Source organism: Schistocerca piceifrons, chromosome 7, assembly GCF_021461385.2.
Source record: "Schistocerca piceifrons isolate TAMUIC-IGC-003096 chromosome 7, iqSchPice1.1, whole genome shotgun sequence".
Classification (NCBI taxonomy): Eukaryota; Metazoa; Arthropoda; class Insecta; order Orthoptera; family Acrididae; genus Schistocerca; species Schistocerca piceifrons.
The window spans coordinates 212,258,488-212,279,980 of NC_060144.1; the positions used below are offsets into that span (position 1 = coordinate 212,258,488).

The 21,493-nt window shown below is 37.7% G+C and overlaps 1 protein-coding gene across 2 annotated transcripts in view; it reads left to right on the forward strand.

Annotated features, from left to right (window-relative positions):
* Window positions 1-21,493, forward strand: part of LOC124804835 (multidrug resistance protein homolog 49-like) — a 211,947-nt gene that overhangs the window by 83,604 nt on the left and 106,850 nt on the right. For both annotated transcript variants that reach the window (XM_047265182.1, XM_047265181.1), the window contains 2 exons: window positions 5,614-5,965; window positions 18,305-18,435. In XM_047265182.1, the coding sequence (XP_047121138.1) occupies window positions 5,614-5,965; window positions 18,305-18,435 (483 nt within the window). The remainder of the gene's footprint in view (window positions 1-5,613; window positions 5,966-18,304; window positions 18,436-21,493) is intronic.

Below are 21,493 nucleotides of genomic sequence, written 5' to 3' on the forward strand. Positions count from 1 at the left end.
AATAACATTATGTAAGGACCCTAATTTGTGCCAAAGTCAATTTGGTAGTGGCTGACATGATGACAGTCAGCATCACATTGTTATCAAAGTAATGACAAGGTGTTGGTAAAAGTAATTTCACATTATTGTCAGCAAGGAAGGATGATTCCCTACAGAAACTGATAATAGCAGAACTCAGTTTCTTCTCTTGGATATTCGTCTTGGGGTATTCATAAACTACTTCAGCTGTATTCAATCCTTTATTACTGGATCACTACGAGTTATGTGGCACTAAAAGCCACATCTTCATGTGAACATCTGTGTAACAACCCTGAGATACATACTGGAGTAATAACCCTGAGATATATACAAGAACAGTAAATTATTTTAAGATTTAAAAAAAAATTAAAAACTATTAAAAAAGTTACGTGAAACATCAAAATTTCGGTACTAACTGAAACATTGGAGTGGAAACGCTCAGAATTTTATAGCCAACATTCATTGTCTGTCAGAACAAAACACTGCTAAACAACAGTATGTTATAGAATAAAACAGCCAGACTGTAATATAGTGGGTGGGTCCTAAACAAATCATAACTGGAAAATAAATGAAAAACTATTAAGACCTAATTTGTCTGCAGTCATTTTGTTCTACTTGATAGTAGGTATTTTGGTACTGAACCTCCATACATGGTTCAAATAGGTTTGTTCTAAATGTTGAAGATGCATTCTTTTAGACTAATACTTTTTAGAATGTTTCATTTTCATTATTGCAGTTCCAGCTAAATGTGTTAGCATGCTGCTTCTGAGAGACGGGGAGGTGTGCCGGCCCTGGATCGAATATGGCCAGTGGATTAATGATGAGGGCCACTGTGCCTCTCAATGTGGATGTGGTTTTTAGAATGTTTTCCACATCTGACTAGGTGAATACTGGGCTGGTGCCGACACTCCTCCTCAGTTACATGATCTGCAAACAATTTGAAAATGCTTGCATACTTTTACATGGTAAACACTACATGCAGACTTTCGGGGTACTCAAATGCCATCCTGGCAAGAGAGAAGGTGTGGGGTTTGAAGGAATGGCAACAGGAAGGGCTTCCGGATACCCTGTATCATTAACAGTTCTATATGTTATAATAACCATGTTGATTCTGTGTAGGCGTGAGATAAAGGCAAAACAAGAAGATTTAACTCCAGAAAAAATGCTAAATCACCAAAGCAATTAATTTGATTCTGCAGTTGTGTTAAAGGGGTAATTTAATAAATAACCTATGTGTCAGATTGATTGAATAAATAAATAAAGCCACTTTCTTGGCATGATTCATGTAAAAGACTTAATCTTTGATATTCTGAACAAATATATTAAAAACATAAAAGGGATAACATCAAAAAGAACAATTTGTATTGAGCAAGAGTGTAGTATTTTTGTGAAGTACGACAACTCTTTTGTGTCACATACTTAATGGAATACAACTGTTTACCATACTTCAGAATGCATACTTGTAGTGGAGATATAATCTTGATACTTTTTTGACAAGTTTTAGATGAAGATATTAATGAACAAAAGTAATGAGGCTACTCCCATTGACGGAAATAAATCTTAAGACTACATTGTCAGACTGGGTCAAAATGACCCACATCATACTGTTTTCTTCAACTTCACATCCAATTTTTTTACTTCATTTATGAAATCAAATGACTTCCTAATTTTTTTCTCTTCCTTACAATGATGTATTAGGATTTATGAAAATTTATATTTTCTTTGACTTTTCATTCAATACGTCTAAAATGACAGAAGGGATCAATTTGACACTAATGTAATTTCTCTTCTGAATAGGTGTAGACAGTCCATCAATGAAGCAGCAACAATCAGCAATCATGCAAAGTTGTTTCTCCTCATTATGTCTTGTCAAATGTACATTACATTCTGCCACAGTTTATATCATGTTATTCACGTAATAGTCTTTGTCCATGAAAGATATTTTTGAACTTGTTTTTTCAGTGTGGACTTTCTGATGAAGAAATGTTATGTCTTGTAGAAAATTCTGATGTTGAATCAGAAACTGACTACACTGATGAAGATGAGGATTTCGTATCAAAGAAAAGTTAATATGAAGATGAAGACATTGTGAACGAAGAGAGTCTAGTGGAGGTATATTCATATGCTGATCTATGTCAATCCTCACCTCATCCATTACAGCATTTGAACTTCTGTACAAAGTTGGTTACTAGTGGTGGAACCAAGTGGGAGAAAGTGATTTTTCATCTTCTGGAAGAAGGTTAGTTTTAAACATTCTAAAGGAGAGAGCACTTGCATTTCCCAACAAGTAGACAACTCTGTCATCAGTGCTTTCTGAATTATTTTTGATGAAGAGGTGCTACACTCATGGAGAAATATACAGAATCAAATCCTCACAAAGTATTGAAAGACAATGATTTTACCACGTTACTGTAGGAAGTGAAAATGTTGATAGCCAGCACATATGCCCAGGTGTCAGTGGTACAAAGGCCATGTCTGTGGAGGCTGAACTCCTGCCACCCAACAAATTTGCTCTTGCATCTGAAAATAAGGGAAAGTTCATGGAAAAGAGTATTTGTTCTTACTACATCAGAGAAACTATAACAATAGGTGAGCAACTACAGGGTGGTACATGATAAGTCACCTGATTGAATTTTGATCCTACAAGTATACTATTGGGGTAATAGCTTTCAAATTGTGCACTCAACTTTGTGCAGTTCATGGAAATTTCACCAGGTGTCATTGCAAGTGCATCGCTTCTGTTGTGAGTCCACCATTTCAGTTTTCCACGATGTTGGATAAAGTGCGGTTGACCGTCACACAAAAGACAAAGATTGTGTTACTGTTCGTGGCGACGAACAGCGTTACGTTGACACAGAGAAAGTTTCGTGCTCATTTCAGCACAGGGTGGGCTCCCAGCCCACAGAAAATATGCAGATTACATCAAAAATTTGAAGGCACTGGATCTGTTTTGGAGTGTCAGTGGCTACATGCATGTACCATATGTTCGCCACAAAACATTGAAGCTGATCAAGTGGTTTTGACTCATAGTCCGAGTAAATCAACAAGAAGAGCCAGTGCCGAGTTGGTAATTTCAAGCCAATCCATACAAAGAATTATTCAATCTGACCTTTGCTTGTATCCATACAAGATGACTGTGGCACAGAAGCTTACTGTGAGAGATAAGGAGTGGAGGCTACAGTTTGCAAGGTGGGCAATCAAGCAAGACCAAGAGGCAGTGCTACACAACACATGGTTTTCTGATGAAGCTTATTTTTATGTGAATCATATTGTGAACAAACAGAACATTTGATTCTGGGCACGTGAACCTCCGCAAATAATCCACACGAAAGACACCTACAGGGAGAAAGTGTGCATGTGAGTCATGATGTCAAGCCATGGAATCATTGGTCCGTTCTTCTTCAATGCTACAGTAACTGGTGAACGCTATTTACACATGCTGCAAAACCAGTTCTTTCCTCAACTCATGGCCTCATGTCTTCTATTGCAGATAAAATGGTTCAGGCTGGATGGAGCACACCCCCATACTGCCAATGTTGTGCTTGATTTACTACACCAAAGACTTGGTCTTAGGGTATTGTCAAACAGATTTCCAGAACATTACACAAGAGGAGGAATGTAGCCCCCCTACAGACCAGACATAAACGCATGTGACTTCCTTAAAGAGAAGATGTACCACGGAAAACCTGAAAATGCAGTGCAACTTAAGGCCATCATTGTGGAGTTATGCTGCGCCATTCCAGAAGATTTGTGATGGAGAGTCATCACAAATGCATGTATGCGACGTGAAGAAGTTGTAAAACAAAACAACAGTCATATTGAACATGTGATCCATTAGGTTGTATTTCCAAGCTGTATTCTTTACTTCTACATCAATAAATTACAAATCTTGTCAACAACAAATGTGGTTATTCATGAAATAAATCAGGTGACTTATCGTGTGCCACCCAGTAATAACAAGGAAAACAAGATGCAAGTTCACTGAATTCATGCCCAAGAAACCTGACAAATATGGTCTTAGATTCTAGAATGCTGCTGATATAGTGACAAAGTATATATGTAATGGTTTCCTATACCTCAGAAAATAAGAAATCTATAGAGAGGTGAAACCACTTGGACAGCATGTCGATGTGCATCTCAAACAGCCAAATCTACATCCAGGAAGAAATGGGATGACAGACTACTCCTTCATGTCTCTCCAACTTCCTAAGAAACTCAAAGAAAATAAAACTTCATTACTTGTTACTTGAACAAAATACATTGTGAAATCCTTGATGAGAAATAGAAACCAGTTGATGAAATACTACATCCCCCCCAAATCCTGCACCAGACTGATGGTGGCAGGTTGCACCCAAGAAAAGAAGAATTAAATACCATTCTTCTGACACACTGCATGCTGAAACAGCAATAAGCAAATAATGAAAGAAGAAACCTGAAACCATATCATTCTACAATCTAACGAAGGTGACGTGGATGTGGTTGATCAAATGACCTGTAAATATATCCCAAAGGTTGCATGTAGGAGATGGCCAAAGAATGCCCTCTATGACATCTTGGACAAGGTGGCAATAATCATGTCTGCTATCTACAAAGTAGTAAAGAGCAAGAAAACGGAATGGAAGAAGATCATACTTAAGGTGGTGAGTGAACTCAGGAGAACAGAAGAGCAGATTGAAGAACAGGGAAAATGAAGATGATAGGGGACCACAGTGATCTAGAAAGTGGAAAAAGTGCCAAAACAGCCTCTGCAAAGGCAATAAGACCAGTGAAAGTGTGTAAAGTGTCACAAAGCCATAGGCAGAAAATGTGCACATAAAACAGAAATTACCTGTGCTAAGTGCATATAGTAGATTCCAATGACTTAAGTAAAAAGTGCGACAAAGCTATTTGTAGAACACATGCCAGTATAATATAGACCATATGCACTAAATGTATCAAAAAATTCTGCAGATAGCCAATCTAAGAAAGTCTAATTTTTAAGAAACTTTTTAGCATGACCAAGGACAAGTCGATAAAATAATTTTTTGTTGCAGTAAGTAATAGTAGCTATCATGTTGAGTCATTGTTATTATAACTTGCTTAAAGGTGTGGATAAATACGCACTAAAAATAAAGTACTTCCTTGACTCAAATATTAAATATTTTATGTGGGGTCGAAATGACCCCTTTCTGCTGTTTTAAGACCATCAGAAATTCTGTTGTTTTTGTACTACAGGTGAGAGATGTCAGCTTTATTTGCATTCTTTAACCAATGTCTTATCAAGGAAGTAGACCAAATCATGCTTTACAGTCTATCTTATTCCGTGCATGTTTGAAGTTTGTGTCCTAGTTGGAACTGCAAAATTTCATAAACTCTGAAATGTTTACATTATACTGTACTGTACTGTATGAAATGAAATGGTTAGGACCCAACAGTCCTCAGTGCTTGAAACATATTTCATGCTTATACTGAGCAGAGAGCTAGATTATACAGAATCTCATGTATAGCTTTATTACCAGCAAGAGCTATGCCTCATGATAACAGTTTTAATAATTCAACACAACAAGATTCAAAATGCAACTGTTAACTTATGTGTCCTTTAAATTCTTTCAATAGGGTTATGACACTATGGTTGGTGATCGTGGCACACAACTGTCTGGAGGTCAAAAGCAACGAATTGCAATTGCCCGAGCGCTTGTAAGAAATCCACATGTATTACTTCTTGATGAGGCAACATCAGCTCTCGACCTGGCAAGTGAAGCAAAAGTTCAGGCAGCATTGGACCGTGCCAGCCATGGACGCACTACAGTGGTTGTGGCTCACAGGCTCTCTACAGTGCGTGCAGCTGACAGAATAATCTGCCTAAATGCTGGCAGAGTTGTTGAGCAGGGCACACATGTTGAGCTTATGGAAATGCGTGGCCGATACTTTGAACTTGTGCATGCATCAGACAAGTCTTCTCACACAGGTATACTTTTAGGAGTAACTGTTGCTAAAAATTCATTCATCATTGCATTTTGTAGGTCCCATCAAAAAGGCAACTTTCAGGGATGTGGAACAAATAACTTGTCAACAAAGAGAACCATCTGTTGGAACCCGCATTAATAACTGATCACCGCGCGACTGCTACGGTCGCAGGTTCGAATCCTCCCTCGGGCATGGATGTGTGTGATGTCCTTAGGTTAGTTAGGTTTAAGTAGTTCTAAGTTCTAGGGGACTTATGACCACAGATGTTGAGTCCCATAGTGCTCAGAGCCATTTGAACCAATAATTGATCATTGTTAAATTGCAAAACCTCTTTGGCTTGTAGGCTAAATAGGGTACAGCAGAAGTATCAAAAAGCTGTTTTTCTGAATAAAATGCTGCTTCTTCACATACATTAAAAATTGTTTTTTGTCTCATGCTGATAACTTAACATCTAGTTGACCACAATGGCATGCACAATAGAAAATAATTATCTACTTTTGTAACAACAGAATCCTGTTTACAAAGCACATCACTACTCATCACATAGCTTTTGAGAATTTTCAATCCTAGAATGCAGGTTATCATGCTATACATGGAAACATGGACAGATTTGTAATATCTGGCTTGATGTCTGATGTAAGCTTGTAAACTTTTCCACCGTGAAATAGAATTCTCTTCTTAACCCTAGATAAGGAGGCATAAAGTCGCTCATTCATTCATTCATTTATTGTGTCTCACAGATCCCATCAAGAAGGAGAACTTACAGATATGTGAAACAAATCAGTTTAAGTGTTAACACCAGAGAAGGAACTCTTAGAAACTTAACCTGTATATTATATTTCCAGCAGACTGTCCCTATACTGTTAATAACAATAATAATAGTGGCTTATGTGTCTCTAACCTTCCCCAGTAATCCTAATGGGGAAAGGGAACATACAGTTTAATGTAGAATATGAACCTTGTATAGTTCCTAGTGAATCTTCATATCACTGAGAGCTAGATTAAAAGTAGACTGAAAAAAAAAATCCAAGATCCAGCTAGTATTATATTCCATGGCTTTTCTGTTTCCAGGCCTGTGAGACCCTCAATAAGTAATGCAACACAGTTTTTTTCTCAGTCAGTTTCATTTGAAGAAATGCGAAATTTGTTGTGGGCCATTGTGGAATATTCTCACTTCAGCCCCTATAGTTTCATGAATTTCCAGTACTTGGCAGCACTATATGCATCCTCCAATATGGTGTCTGTAATGGAGATGCATTGCAAGGCAACACTATATGCAGTCTCCAAAATCGGTTTTGTAATGGAGGTGCGTTGCAAGCAGAGAGCTGTCATTGTCTTTCTTTTGGCAGAAAATCAAAGCAATGCAGATATTTGTAGGCACTTGCAGAATGTCTACGGAGACCTGGCAGTGAACAGAAGCATGGTGAGTTATTGGGTGAGACATCTATCATACCACAACGAGGTCCCACAAACCTGTCCAGTCTCCTGCAGCATGCCAGTCGGTCACAAATAACTGTGACTCCTGCAATGTTGGAAAGTGCAGACACTCTCATTCAAGGTGATTGACAGATAAAAATCAAATGCCTTGCTGCACAACTGGATGTCTTTGTTGGTAGTGCACCTGAGAAGAGCTCACAGAATTTCATTAGACTTTTAGTCCTCATCCTCCCTAAAGCCCATTTCTTGCACCTTCCGACATCCATCTGTTTGGCCCAATGAAGGATGCACTTCATGGGATGATGAGAAGGTTACTGATGCAGCAAGACATTGGCTCCAATGTTAACCAGTCGAGTGATACCATTTGGGCATACAGGCACTCCCAGTAAGGGAGATAATGTTGAAAAATAGGTTTTTGTAGCCAAAAGAGTGGGGAATAATATGATGTATTGGAGTCCTGAATAAAACCAGCATGAACCTACTTTCAGAAAAAAAAGCATTGCATTACTTGTAGAATGGTTGTATTAGCAGAAAAGCCATAACTTATAAAAAAAGCTACTACTTCATCATTTATATTTAATAGCTGCTGCTTATCTCACGTTGATAAGAGAGAGATTTATAAGTGCAAAGCAGGCAGACATGAACAGTTTGGTTAATGTAAGCATATATTGGTGCCTCCTCAGTTTATTATCCATCTGGATGCTTAAGATCTTCACACATGAGGTTTCATCTAGTGTGTGCCCATTTTGGTGCTAAAAAATTATTTGATATTTGTTTGGAACTGCATAACATGAGTCTTTGTATGATTACAATTTAAGCAGCTGCTTTTAACCACTTGTAACCCATTCCATTGCAATATTCTCCAGGCTGTCTCTGGCATGGAGTGTTGGAGGTGTTTATCAGTATACTTGTGTCATTAGCAAATGTTACAGTTTTTGAAGGGTCCTTCAGTGTCTCTGGTAAATCATTTATATAGGCAACAATAGAAGTAGGCCAAGCATCGAAATGTAGAACAACTTATTTAATAGTACCTCACTCTGTGTTTATGTCATTCCTTTGACAGGGTGTATACGACCCGGGACAACTGTAAGATCTGGGAAAAACCCGGGAATTTTTTCATCCGGGAGAAAACCAGGAAAAACCCAGGAATTCTTTAGAATTCTGGGAATTTTTCATTGTTTTAGTTTTCAGTTAAATTTTTATGACTTTGACTGGTAAGAACCAATACTCTAACAAAGGATACTACTGTATCCTGCTTCTGCAGAATAATACTGCAGCAACAAAGTGTGAATGAGAGAAAGAAAAAAAAAAAACGAAAATAAAACTTAAGTCACAAAGGAAATATGCCATGTACAACAATAAAACACAGTGCCCATATAAGCGTTTGGCAACAGCGAAGTGTGTAAAAGGCTTTGGGAAGACTATGCAATACTTCCTAACAAGAAATTGCCTCCTATGAGCGTGACATGACAGCTGTTTACATTAGATTCGTTTGAGCAGTTGCGGGTGGGCTTTTGTGCATGCACAATTTAGTCGCATATGAGTAGTACTTTCTCCCGCTTCTGGCTACAGGCGTGTGGCTGAGTGCCACTAATATTGCCCCGGTTCGTAAACATCAGAGATCCGGGGCTGATCCACAGAGCAGTCTGAGTTGTAGTGGGGAGTCTCCACATGACCCATGCTTATGTTTAGTGATTTTGCTGTTTCCTCTTCGTTTATTGCTCTCACATTAAATGAAAACAAAACAGATTTCTGTGGCCGGGAGGTATCAAATGAATTAAAATACCTTCGCATAATTACGGAAGTCTAAAATATGTTATTAGTTTCAGGTTTTATTTCCACCTTTCTGACAGCCAAGCATTAATCGCCTTGCAGAACAATGAAGTTATTTTTGTCTGTTTGCTAAAGAGATTTGGCTTATATTAATCTTTTGCGCTGAGGCAGTCAATTTATTTAAAACGAGGTGTTTAATGTCACACAGTTGGCTAGTTTCAACTGTTTGCTGCATTTCAAGTGCACATTTTCCATCTTCTAGCTCGTATGGCATTATGCCATAATAAACAACCAAACATGAGATAATACAGTAGCCTGCTGGTAGTCCAAGAAAATTTACATCCAAATCTGGACATATGAATGTGCACTTTAAGCCGAATCATGCATTTTAGTATGGTTCACGAAATTCCGATACTCTTGAAGTATTCTCTGATGCCTTGTTTCTTTTATGACATAATGCAAGATATTTTAATGTTTTACACCTACGAACATGAGGGCTTCCTGCGTCATCGTAGCTGCGCAAGCGCAGTGACACCTGTTATCTGGCGCTCTCTGGCAACTGATGAAGTCAACCAATTTCTAACAGGTCACGTGAAAATATTGTGAATGGTGGTTTGAAAAGTGTTACTTTCAAAGTAAATTTCCTTTTATGCAAGATGAACTATGTGCGAGAATGTATGATGAATTTCTTAAATCACAGAGCGTTTGACTCTCATTTAAAAATCAACTCTTTAAGGACGACCACCTAGAAGAATTTCAAGCCCAGATCAGACATTTACATCATTATTGAAAATTTTACTGGCACATTTGTGTGATGTATCTTAAAGCATAAAATGCGCAAAAAAAAATAAAAATTATATGTAGAACCTTAGCTTCTCCTGAAACTTATTAATCTTCAGGACCAATATTATATGTGAAAGCTTCGTTTTTCTTATAGCAACACTATCTATATTAATTTAAACCATTAACTTTTCTTGTTTGTGTGTTTGCGCTACTTAAGAGTGATATTGCTATTGGCTGACTATATCACGTGTTCTATGCTGTCATCAGCTGGCGAAATCCCATGACATGAGCTAGGACTGGCTTAGAAAACTGCATCGCAATCTCAATTTCTATGCTTTGGAAAGTAACATGTGGGTGTTTCTTGGAATTCGAATTTATACCTTTGTAACACAAAAATATGCAGCATACATGTTGCTGCACATCAAAGATCTTTCCAAAACGTGTTTTTTCCCCCCCTGAGTTTCGTTGTCTAAAGTGCTGGGAAATTCTACATCAGTGTATAAACCATAAACATTCAAAGAATTGATAAGTTTTACAGTGCCGAGGAAAAGCATACTGTCACTTAACATGGAAAAAGTGTATTTTCACCTGGGAGAAAGTGTATTTTCAACCGGGATATCTGGGAAAAATCCGGGAATTTTTTTTCCTTGTCCATGTATACACCCTCTTTGATATCATCCATTAATATGAGTGTTCATTTTCTGTGTTGGAGATATATTTCTACCTGTCTAAGGAGAATGCTTTTCATATTGCAATGTTTTAGTTTCCATAGTAGAATTTTATAATCTACATAATCAACGAGAAGCCTTGGTAAGACCACAGAAAAAACCAACAGGGTAATATTTCTTGTTTAATTCTCCCAAGATGAAGTTTATTGAGATCATATATTCCTTTCTCTGAAACAAAATTTTAATAGAAAACAGTCATTATAAAGTTATTGTGAGAATGTTGTTTCATTATTTTGTTGCAGGCTACCTTCTCAATAATTTTTGAGAACACGGAGAGAAGGGAGAAGGCACTAGTGTCAGAGGCCATGTGTTCATCTCCCCTTTTATAAATAATATGCACATTAGTAATTATCAGTGCATTCAGTCGACACTACCCAAAGTCAGTATTTAAATCTCCTATACAGTGACATCCCATTATTTTCATCATTAGTGATTATCTAATTGCTTAACAAAGTACCAAACTTATACTGTTGGGGGCCTGTTCATTCCCAGATTTGCTGTGTTGTATGTGTACAAGTCTATTACTGAAGTAAAAACACTCAAAGAGCAGCTCAATGCAATATTCATTTGGGTCGATGATCTCGGACTTCCTTCCACTTTTTATATACATAATCACTCCTTCTTTCCTTATATTATGCCAACCATAGTGGAATATTAACTTATACATACTTAAGAATTCTCTCAGTAATAATTTACTGCAGTCAGTATCTTTCAGCTTAATTACTACTGTGAACTTCCCACGTAGGACAGATAACTTCTCAAAAACAGTCACTGATAATTTATTTACAGAAAAATATCTCAGGTCATGATATATAACTCCTTTTGTTAAATATTAGTTCTGACCAGTACATAAAATCTACTAATTCTAAGTTCAAGAGGGCAGTGAGTAAGTTGATAATTGGATTATTTTAGGAAACTCCTCAAATACAAACTGGAGTCGTGTATACAGTGCTCATGGCATGAATGAAAAGTATACATATGTTAATAAAGTCCTGGTTTTATTAGATTATATTAGATTTCATTCCAAAAGATCTGTGTGAGGAGATTCTCCAGGATGTAGAGTATGTCAGAGAAACAGGATTACATAATAAATATGTATAAAGAAAAACAAACACGCTAGTGTACCTTCCTCATACCCCAAGGGAAATGATCCTCATGGATGGGGAATAAGTCAAAAATATCTTAAACATGACATGTCACAAAACATATAAATATTCAGTACGCTGTGTTGTATATGATAATTATTAGGCTATCATAGCTATACATCATCAAATAGAAATATCATTTTACAACACTTATTTTACAATGATTGCTGAAGCTGTTTTCCCTTAAAAGTAACCCAGTTTAGGGCAAAGTCTACAAAGAAGCCATGGATTACTCAAGGAATGAAGGTATTTATAAGATGAAAAGGAAACTGTATCTCTTTCAGAAGCAGCTCTGATGCTATAGCTCATTACAAAGCATACGCAAAATACATTGAGGTGACAAAAGACATGGGACAGCAATGTGATATATATACAGATGGTGGTAGTATTGTCTACACATGCATTGGCAGTGCTGTCATTTGTACTTCAGGAATTCATGTCAAAAGATTTCTGATGTGATTATTGCCGCATGATAGAAATTAACATACTTTGAACGCGGAATGTTAGCTGGAGCTAGATGCATGGGACATCCCATTTCAGGAATCATAAGGGTATTCAATATTCTGAGATCTACAGTGTCAATAGTGTGCCTATAATACAAATTTCAGGCATTACCTCTCACCACGGGCAACATGATGGCTGACGGCCTTCACTTAATGACCGAGAGCAAAGCATTTGCGTGGAGTTGTCAGTGTTAAGAGACAAGTAACACTGTGTCAAATAACTGCAGAAATCAATGTGGGATGTACAATGAATGTATCTGTTAGGCAAATGTGGTGACGTTTGGTGTTAATGGGTTATGACAGCAGATATCTGCTGTGAGTGCCTTTTCTAACAGCATGACATTGCCTGCAGCGTCTCTACTCGGCTCGTGACCATATCGAATGGACCCTAGAAGACTGAAAAACCATGGCCTATTTAGATGAGTTCCATCTTAAGTTGGTAAGAGTTGATGGTAGTGTTTGAGTGTGGTACAGACTGCAGAAATTCATGGACCCAAATTGTAAACAAGGCACTGTACAAGCTGTTGGTGGCTTATAATAGTGTGGGCTGTGTTTACATGGAATGGACTGGGTCCTCTGGTCCAACTGATTTGTAAGCAATCTCCTTTGTAGACTGATTGCACCTCCCTAATATTCTACCAATAAACCGAAGTCTACCTCCTGATTCAACGACAACTGAACCTATGTGATCATTCTACTTCATGTCCCTATAAAGTTTTACACCCAGATATTTGTATGAGTTGGCCAATTCCAACAGTGACTCACTAAAAATTTTGATTCTGATGTCTTAGTCATAGGATACTATGTTTTTTGGCTTTGTGAAGTATACAATTTTACATTTTTTGAACATTTAGAGCAAGTTGCCAATCTCTGCACCACATTGAAATATTATCAAGATGTGACCAAATATTTATGCAGCTTCTTTCAGATAATACTTCATTATAGACAACTGCACCATCTGCAAAAAGCATAATTTTACTATTAATATTATCTGCAAGGTCATTAATATACAATATGAACAGCAAGGGTCCCAACACACTTTCCTGGGGCACACCTGAAGTTACTTCTACATCTGAAAATGACTCTCCATCCAAGATAACATGCTGTGTCCTTTCTACCAAATAGCCTTCAGTCCAGTCACAAATTTCACTTGATACCCTGTATGATTGTACTTTTAACAATAAGTGTAGTCAAATGCATTTTGGAAATCAAGAAATACTGTATCTACCTGGTTGCCTTGATCGAAAGCTTTCAGTATGTCATGCGAGAAAAGTCTAAACTGGGTTTCACATGATCACTGTTTTCGAAGTCTGTGCTGGTTGGCATTGAGGAGGTCATTCTGTTCAAGATACCTCATTATGTTTTAGCTCAGAATATATGTTCTAAGATACTACAACAAATCAATGTCAAGGATATTGCATGGTAGTTTTGTGGATCACTTTCATCACCCTTCTTGTAGACAGACATGGCATGTGCTTTTTTTCAAGAACTGGGCTAGGTTTTTTGTTCGAGGGATATACAGTAAATTATAGTTAGAAGAGGAGCTAACTCAGCCACAAATTCAGTGGAGAATCTGACAGGGATTCCATCAGGGTCTGGAGTTTTGTTCAGTTTTAATGATTTCAACTGTTTCTCAAACAACTGACACTAATACTTATTTCATTAATAGTTTCAGTGGTATGAGGATTAATTGGGGCAATTCTCCAGGGTTTTCCTTTGTAAAGGAACATTTGGAAACATAGTTAAGAATTTCAGCTTTTGTTTTGCTACCCTCAATTTCAGTTCCTGTTTCATTTGTTAGGGACTGGACACTAACTTTTATGCCACTAATAGCCTTTACATATGACCAGAAATTTTTTAGGTTCTGTGAAAGATCACTTGACAATATTCTGCTATGGTAGCCATTGAAGACATCACACATTACTCTCTTGATAGCCAAATGTATTTCATTCAGCATTTTTCTATCTATAGCCCTATGCTTTGTTTTACACCTATTATGCAGCAATCTCTTTTTCTTTACAGTGACTTTATACCATGGAAGTTCCCTCCCATTATGAACTGTTCTACTGGGTCTATATCTATCCAGTTGATGGTCAACTATTCCTTTAAACTTGAGTCAGAGTTTCTCTATCTGCTTCTGCCCTGTGACACTACTGATCTTTCACCTAATTTACTAAATATACATATCTTTCTGCTTGTTTTTTTTAGTTGTCCTTTATACGTAGGAAATCATTTTTGCCACAACCATGTCCTGGCCACTGGTACTAGTTTTGATGTGGACATCTTCAAAGAGGCCATGTTGAACAAAAATCAAAATTGAAGTAAACACTTTAAACAAGACCCTCGTAACAAAGTAGCAGCAAACTTCCCTTTTTGAAAAGTGGAAGATCCTCTTTTCAGTGGATTTCTTGGGAAGTACTACCATCAGTATGCTCTTGCAGAGCTAATGTTGCATAAAAATTATGTGTATTCAGCTTACACTGATGCATTGCACAGAATCTGAGAAGATATTTTGGAGTCTCGCATATGTATTTCTGTTGATGAAACTACTGACTGTCTTGGCTGGTATATGGCAAATCTGATTGTTGGCATTTTGGACTCAGATTTGCCATCCAGGTCTTATTTGATTTATTCAAAACAGTTCCTAAATAATAACCAGCAAACAGTTGCACATTTCATTAGTTCATTGGTGAAGGTGCTATATCCAAATGGTGTGGATGAAAACCATGTGCTTCTGGCCTTCACAGATGCCGCTGTATATATGCTTGCAGGGTTTAAACTGCTTCAAGTATTCTGCCCTTTGAAGCTGTATGTAACTTGTGTAGCATATGGTATTAATGTATAGAAGAGTAAGTAAGGCTAGGATTACCTAAGGTAAACAAATTAATACCCATGGTAAAGAAAGTTTTTTTAAAGGCACCAGCAAGTATACAGGCATTCAAAGAACATCTACCAGTTGTGCCCTTGCACCTGAACCTATTGCTACCCACTGGAGCACTTGGTTAGCACCAGTGGAATACTACAGTAAGCATCTCTCAGCTGTTCAGAGTGTAGTTGTAAATCTACTGGAGGATACCTCTTCTGTAATTTCAACAAAACAATTACTCAAAGATCCCTCGATCCAATTGGACTTGGTTTATGTTAGATCCCACTACAAATTTATGACAAGAATTATTTCTAAATCAGAAAGCCCATGGAGACCTATATATGAAAATATTGTTGGAGGATGTTAAAAAGAAAGGATCGGGTGAAGTGAGAGAAAAAGTACAAGCAAATATGCAAAATGTTTTGCAGAACAACACAGACCTGAAGGAATTGTGTGCAGCAACAAGCATACTTTGTGGAAAATCCAGCTCCCCTGATTGCAGCATTCCTATCCAACATGTGCCAAAAGTGAAGTACACTCCTGTCACATCCTTTGAAGTAGAACATTCTGTTTTGTCATATAAATTAATACTGATCGACAAGTACCATAGATTTTTCTGGTAAACATGGAGAAGGTTTGTTATTTACTGTGAAGCCAACTATGGCCTGAATGTTTGAAAGCACTGGTTTATACACAATTTACTAAGTTGCATATTATACGTATTTAAAGATATGGCTATGTGTGTGTTATACTCTAGTTTTATCTTGGAGAAAATTAAAAAGGTTTGGGATCAGTTTGAACATTAAAGTAGTATAATGTCTACTGTGTTGTGTAACTGTGAATATTTTCTTTTCCTTGTTTTTTAATGAATAATAAAAAGCTCATTTATCAACATTGTATTTTACATTATGTTCAGGTTTTCTGTGTAATGCATTCTAGGACTTATTTTGGGTTTTATATAGCGTAATTGAGGTACTGAAAGAGCCTATTTTAGGTGCCTCAAAAGCACCTTTTCTGACCTAAAAATCCACATACTATTTACTACCATCACTAATTAAATTTACTTGTACCTGGATAGTTTTATCCTCTTAGGACACCAGTCTCTGGAATATTTGTTCTGTTACGTCAGGGTGTGTTATATCTATGCCACGTTCTGTATGACTTCAGTAAACATCCTGCTTAAGATGGAAATACATATGACTACCATTTAAAAGGAATACAAACGTCTCAAAAATGAGATCGACAGGAAGTGCAAAACGGCTAAGCAGGGATGGCTAGAGGACAAATGTAAGGATGTAGAGGCCTATCTCACTAGGGGTAAGATAGATACCGCCTACAGGAAAATTAAAGAGACCTTCAGAGATAAGAGAACAACTTGTATGAATATCAAGAGCTCAGATGGAAACCCAGTTCTAAGCAAAGAAGGGAAAGCAGAAAGGTGGAAGGAGGGTCTATACAAGGGCGATGTACTTGAGGACAATATTATGGAAATGGAAGAGGATGTAGATGAAGATGAAATGGGAGATACGATACTGCGTGAAGAGTTTGACAGAGCACTGAAAGACCTGAGTCGAAACAAGGCCCCCGGAGTAGACAATATTCCATTGGAACTACTGACGGCCGTGGGAGAGCCAGTCCTGACAAAACTCTACCATCTGGTGAGCAAGATGTATGAAACAGGCGAAATACCCTCAGACTTCAAGAAGAATATAATAATTCCAATCCCAAAGAAAGCAGGTGTTGACAGATGTGAAAATTACCGAACTATCTGCTTAATAAGTCACAGCTGCAAAATACTAACACGAATTCTTTACAGACGAATGGAAAAACTAGTAGAAGCCAACCTCGGGGAAGATCAGTTTGGATTCTGTAGAGACACTGGAACACGTGAGGCAATACTGACCTTACGACTTATCTTAGAAGAAAGATTAAGGAAAGGCAAACCTACGTTTCTAGCATTTGTTGACTTAGAGAAAGCTTTTGACAATGTTGACTGGAATACTCTCTTTCAAATTCTAAAGGTCGCAGGGGTAAAATACAGGGAGCGAAAGGCTATTTACAATTTGTACAGAAACCAGATGGCAGTTATAAGAGTCGAGGGACATGAAAGGGAAGCAGTGGTTGGGAAGGGAGTAAGACAGGGTTGTAGCCTCTCCCCGATGTTGTTCAATCTGTATATTGAGCAAGCAGTAAAGGAAACAAAAGAAAAATTCGGAGTGGGTATTAAAATTAATGGAGAAGAAATAAAAACTTTGAGGTTCGCCGATGACATTGTAATTCTGTCAGAGACAGCAAAGGACTTGGAAGAACAGTTGAATGGAATGGACAGTGTCTTGAAAGGAGGATATAAGATGAACATCAACAAAAGCAAAACAAGGATAATGGAATGTAGTCTAATTAAGTCGGGTGATGCTGAGGGAATTAGATTAGGAAATGAGGCACTTAAAGTAGTAAAGGAGTTTTGCTATTTGGGGAGCAAAATAACTGATGATGGTCGAAGTAGAGAGGATATAAAATGTAGGCTGACAATGGCAAGGAAAGCGTTTGTGAAGAAGAGAAATTTGTTAACATCCAGGATTGATTTAAGTGTCAGGAAGTCATTTCTGAAAGTATTCGTATTGAGTGTAGCCATGTATGGAAGTGAAACATGGATGATAAATAGTTTGGACAAGAAGAGAATAGAAGCTTTCGGAATGTGGTGCTACAGAAGAATGCTGAAGATTAGATGGGTAGATCACATAACTAATGAGGAAGTATTGAATAGGATTGGGGAGAAGAGAAGTTTGTGGCACAACTTGACCAGAAGAAGGGATCGGTTGGTAGGACATGTTCTGAGGCATCAAGGGATCACCAATTTAGTATTGGAGGGCAGCATGGAGGGTAAAAATCGTGGGGGGAGACCAAGAGATGAATACACTAAGCAGATTCAGAAGGATGTAGGTTGCAGTAGGGACTGGGAGATGAAAAAGCTTGCACAGGATAGAGTAGCATGGAGAGCTGCATCAAACCAGTCTCAGGACTGAAGACCACAACAACAACAACAACCATTTAAATGTTCATGCATTACTGCATATATTAGTTAAACATGCCAATACTTGCTTACAGCTTCAGCTAGAAATATGTCAGGTGATGAGGATGCTGATCGTCTCCCAAACTTATCTCATCAGCTGTCAAGACAGCACTCAGTAGCAAGCAGTGTTGGTACAAAGTCCAGTGTTTCTGCATTTGAAGATAAGGTAAGGAATAAATACACAATATTGTAATAAAATTCTGTCTCCTTTGGCAATACAGAGTAATAAATATATAAATTTTGTGTGTATGTATTACTAATCATTGTTCTTTTGCTCATCCTCTACTTCATACAGTTCCAAATTTCTTCTGAAATACTGTAGCATAATACACCAGGAATTTAGACCTCCCCTTTATATTCAGTTCCATTCCTTTCCCCCATACCTGTGAATGTGTGTCTGCCTTCTGACATGTTATAGTGAACATTTATGTTATGAGATGATCTAGCCTCTGGCTTCCCATCCATTCTTCCTTACCATAACATGCAAGGAAGTCTAAAAAATCACTATATCTACTCATTAATCTGTGAGTGTCCTTGATCATAATTAATGAGTATCATTTGAGGTCCCTAACCATGCTGATGGCGTCACTACAATACTTTAAACTTCTCTGGGCCACTGCTAGGTACATCGGGCATGGATCCCATTTGGAAATGGATGAGGCCTTTCTTCTCACTATCTTTTCAATACAATAAACGCTAAGAAGATTATGTGTATAGAGTTTAATAATAAGAAGGATACCTGAGTCAACATCACTCATGTATCAGGGCATGGTGAAATATTTTTGACCTTGCACATAGATGGTGTTTATATTAGTATTTTTTTAGTTGTGGTACATCTTGCACAATACTGTAAATCAATGTCAGCTTGGTTCATGGAGTGTTATTGTTTATATGGCTTTTTAAATTAACCACATTAGGTATGTATTTTTTACCTAGCTCATAGATGGTGTTTATATTAGTATTTTTTAAATTGTGGTACAACTTGCACAATGTTATAAGTCATATGTCAACTTAATTCATGGAATATTATTGTTTATATGGCTTTTTAAATTAACCATGTTATGTGTATGTATTGCACAAATGGTTAAATCTGAATACCATGTCAATAGAAATTTAGACATAGTTGGTAAAGATTTTTAAGAGTATAATCCTTTATTTTACTGTCTAGAAGTGATAAGTAGGCAGTTGAATCATATGTGCATGTCCTTCTGTTGACTGATTCAACAAAACTGCAACTGTACATGAAATTATAGAGTAAGTGGACAATTTGAATTTGATTAAAGGTATACAAAACATACGATGCTAGAGGCTTATAACAGATGATGTAAAGTAGATTTTACATGAAGAATTAATCACGAGAAAACTTTTTGAAATATGGGTATCATATTAGTTAAATACTGACCAAAAGTAAAAGGAAAAATGTTTCTTTGTAATGACTGAACCAATTTAAAAGAATTTAAATAATTTTGTACACTGATTTGTTACTGTTTTTGATACATGGATAAATTGCTTCTCTTCACAAACAAAATAGTAATCAAAGCAGTGGCTAAGAACCAGCTAGACAGTGAACTTGATTTCACCTATTAGAAAGACTGTGCTCATCATTTTCTGGGATACAAACAGGATTATTCATCATAATTACCTTGAAAAGAGTAACACAACTCTATTGGACATACTGTTTGAAAAAAAAAAAAGACTAACAGGTATACTCACACTTATTGAACTTTGTGTCAAGCTAATGTTTTGAGCCCTCAAGCTTGTGCCAGCCACAGAGATTCCAAAATCACACTTCAGGAATGGAACATTGTGACGCATTGTGATGCATTGTACCTCAGCTTTTAGACTAAATTTTGTTCGTTTTTATAACCTTCCTAGAGATCAATGCGTCATTGTGATATGGGTAACCAACTAATCGTTGAACATGTGGCTGGTGTCTGACATAGACAAAGGCTGACAGCATCATAGTTTGGAGATGAATGACCACATGATTCAAACAACGGAAAATCCAGGATGGACTGTAACAGTATAATGAAAACGATAGTTGCTACTCACCATATAACAGACATGCTGAGTCACAGAAAGGCACAACAAAAAGACTGTCAGAAAGTTAGATTTTGGCCAACAAAGCCTTTGTCAAAAATAGACAAAACACACACAACACACACACACACACACACACACACACACACACACACACACACACACACATACATGCAAATGCAACCCAGACACACACGACCACAGTCTCTGGCAGCTGAAACCTTTCTGCCAGAGACTGTGGTCATGTGTGTGAGTTGCATTTGTGTGTGTGTGTGTGTGAACATTCCACGTGGGAAAAATATATATAAAAAACAAAGATGCTTTAACTTACCAAATGAGAAAGCGCTGGTATGTTGACAGACCCACAACACACAAATATTCAAGCTTTCGCAACCCATGGTTGCTTCATCAGGAAAGAGCGAAGGAGAGGGAAAGATGAAAGGATGTGGGTTTTAAGGGAGAGGGTAAGGAGGCATCCCAATCCCGGGAATGGAAAGACTTACCTTAGGGGGAAAAAAGGACAGGTATACACTCGCACACACACACATCCATCCGCACATATACAGACACGGGAGACATATGTAAAAGCAAAGAGCTTGGGCAGAGATGTCAGTCGAGGTGGCAGTGCAGAGGCAAAGATATTGTTGAATGACAGGTGAGGTACGAGGGGCAGCAACTTGAAATTAGTGGAGGTTGATGTCTGGTGGGTAACGGGAAGAGAGAATATATTGAAGGGCAAGTTCCCATCTCAGGAGTTCTGATAGGTTGGTGTCAGTGGGAAGTATCCAGATAACCCGGACGGTGTAACACTGTGCCAAGATGTGCTGGCCATGCATCAAGGCATGTTTAGCCACAGGGTGATCCTCATTACCAACAAACAGCTTTGGTCTTCATGGCAAATGAATCTGCTCCAGTCCTGAATCCCTGAACCATTACACCAATAACCTGAAAACAGCTTTTGCATCCCGCAACTACCCTCCCGACCTGGTACAGAAGCAAATAGCTAGAGTCACTTCCTGATCCCCTCAAATCCAGAACATTTCACAGAAGAACCCCAAAAGTGCCCCACTTGTGACAGGATACTTTCCGGGACTGAATCAGACTCTGAATGTGGCTTTCCAGCAGGGATACGACTTCCTCAAATCCTGCCCTGAAATAAGATCCACCCTTCATGAAATCCTCCC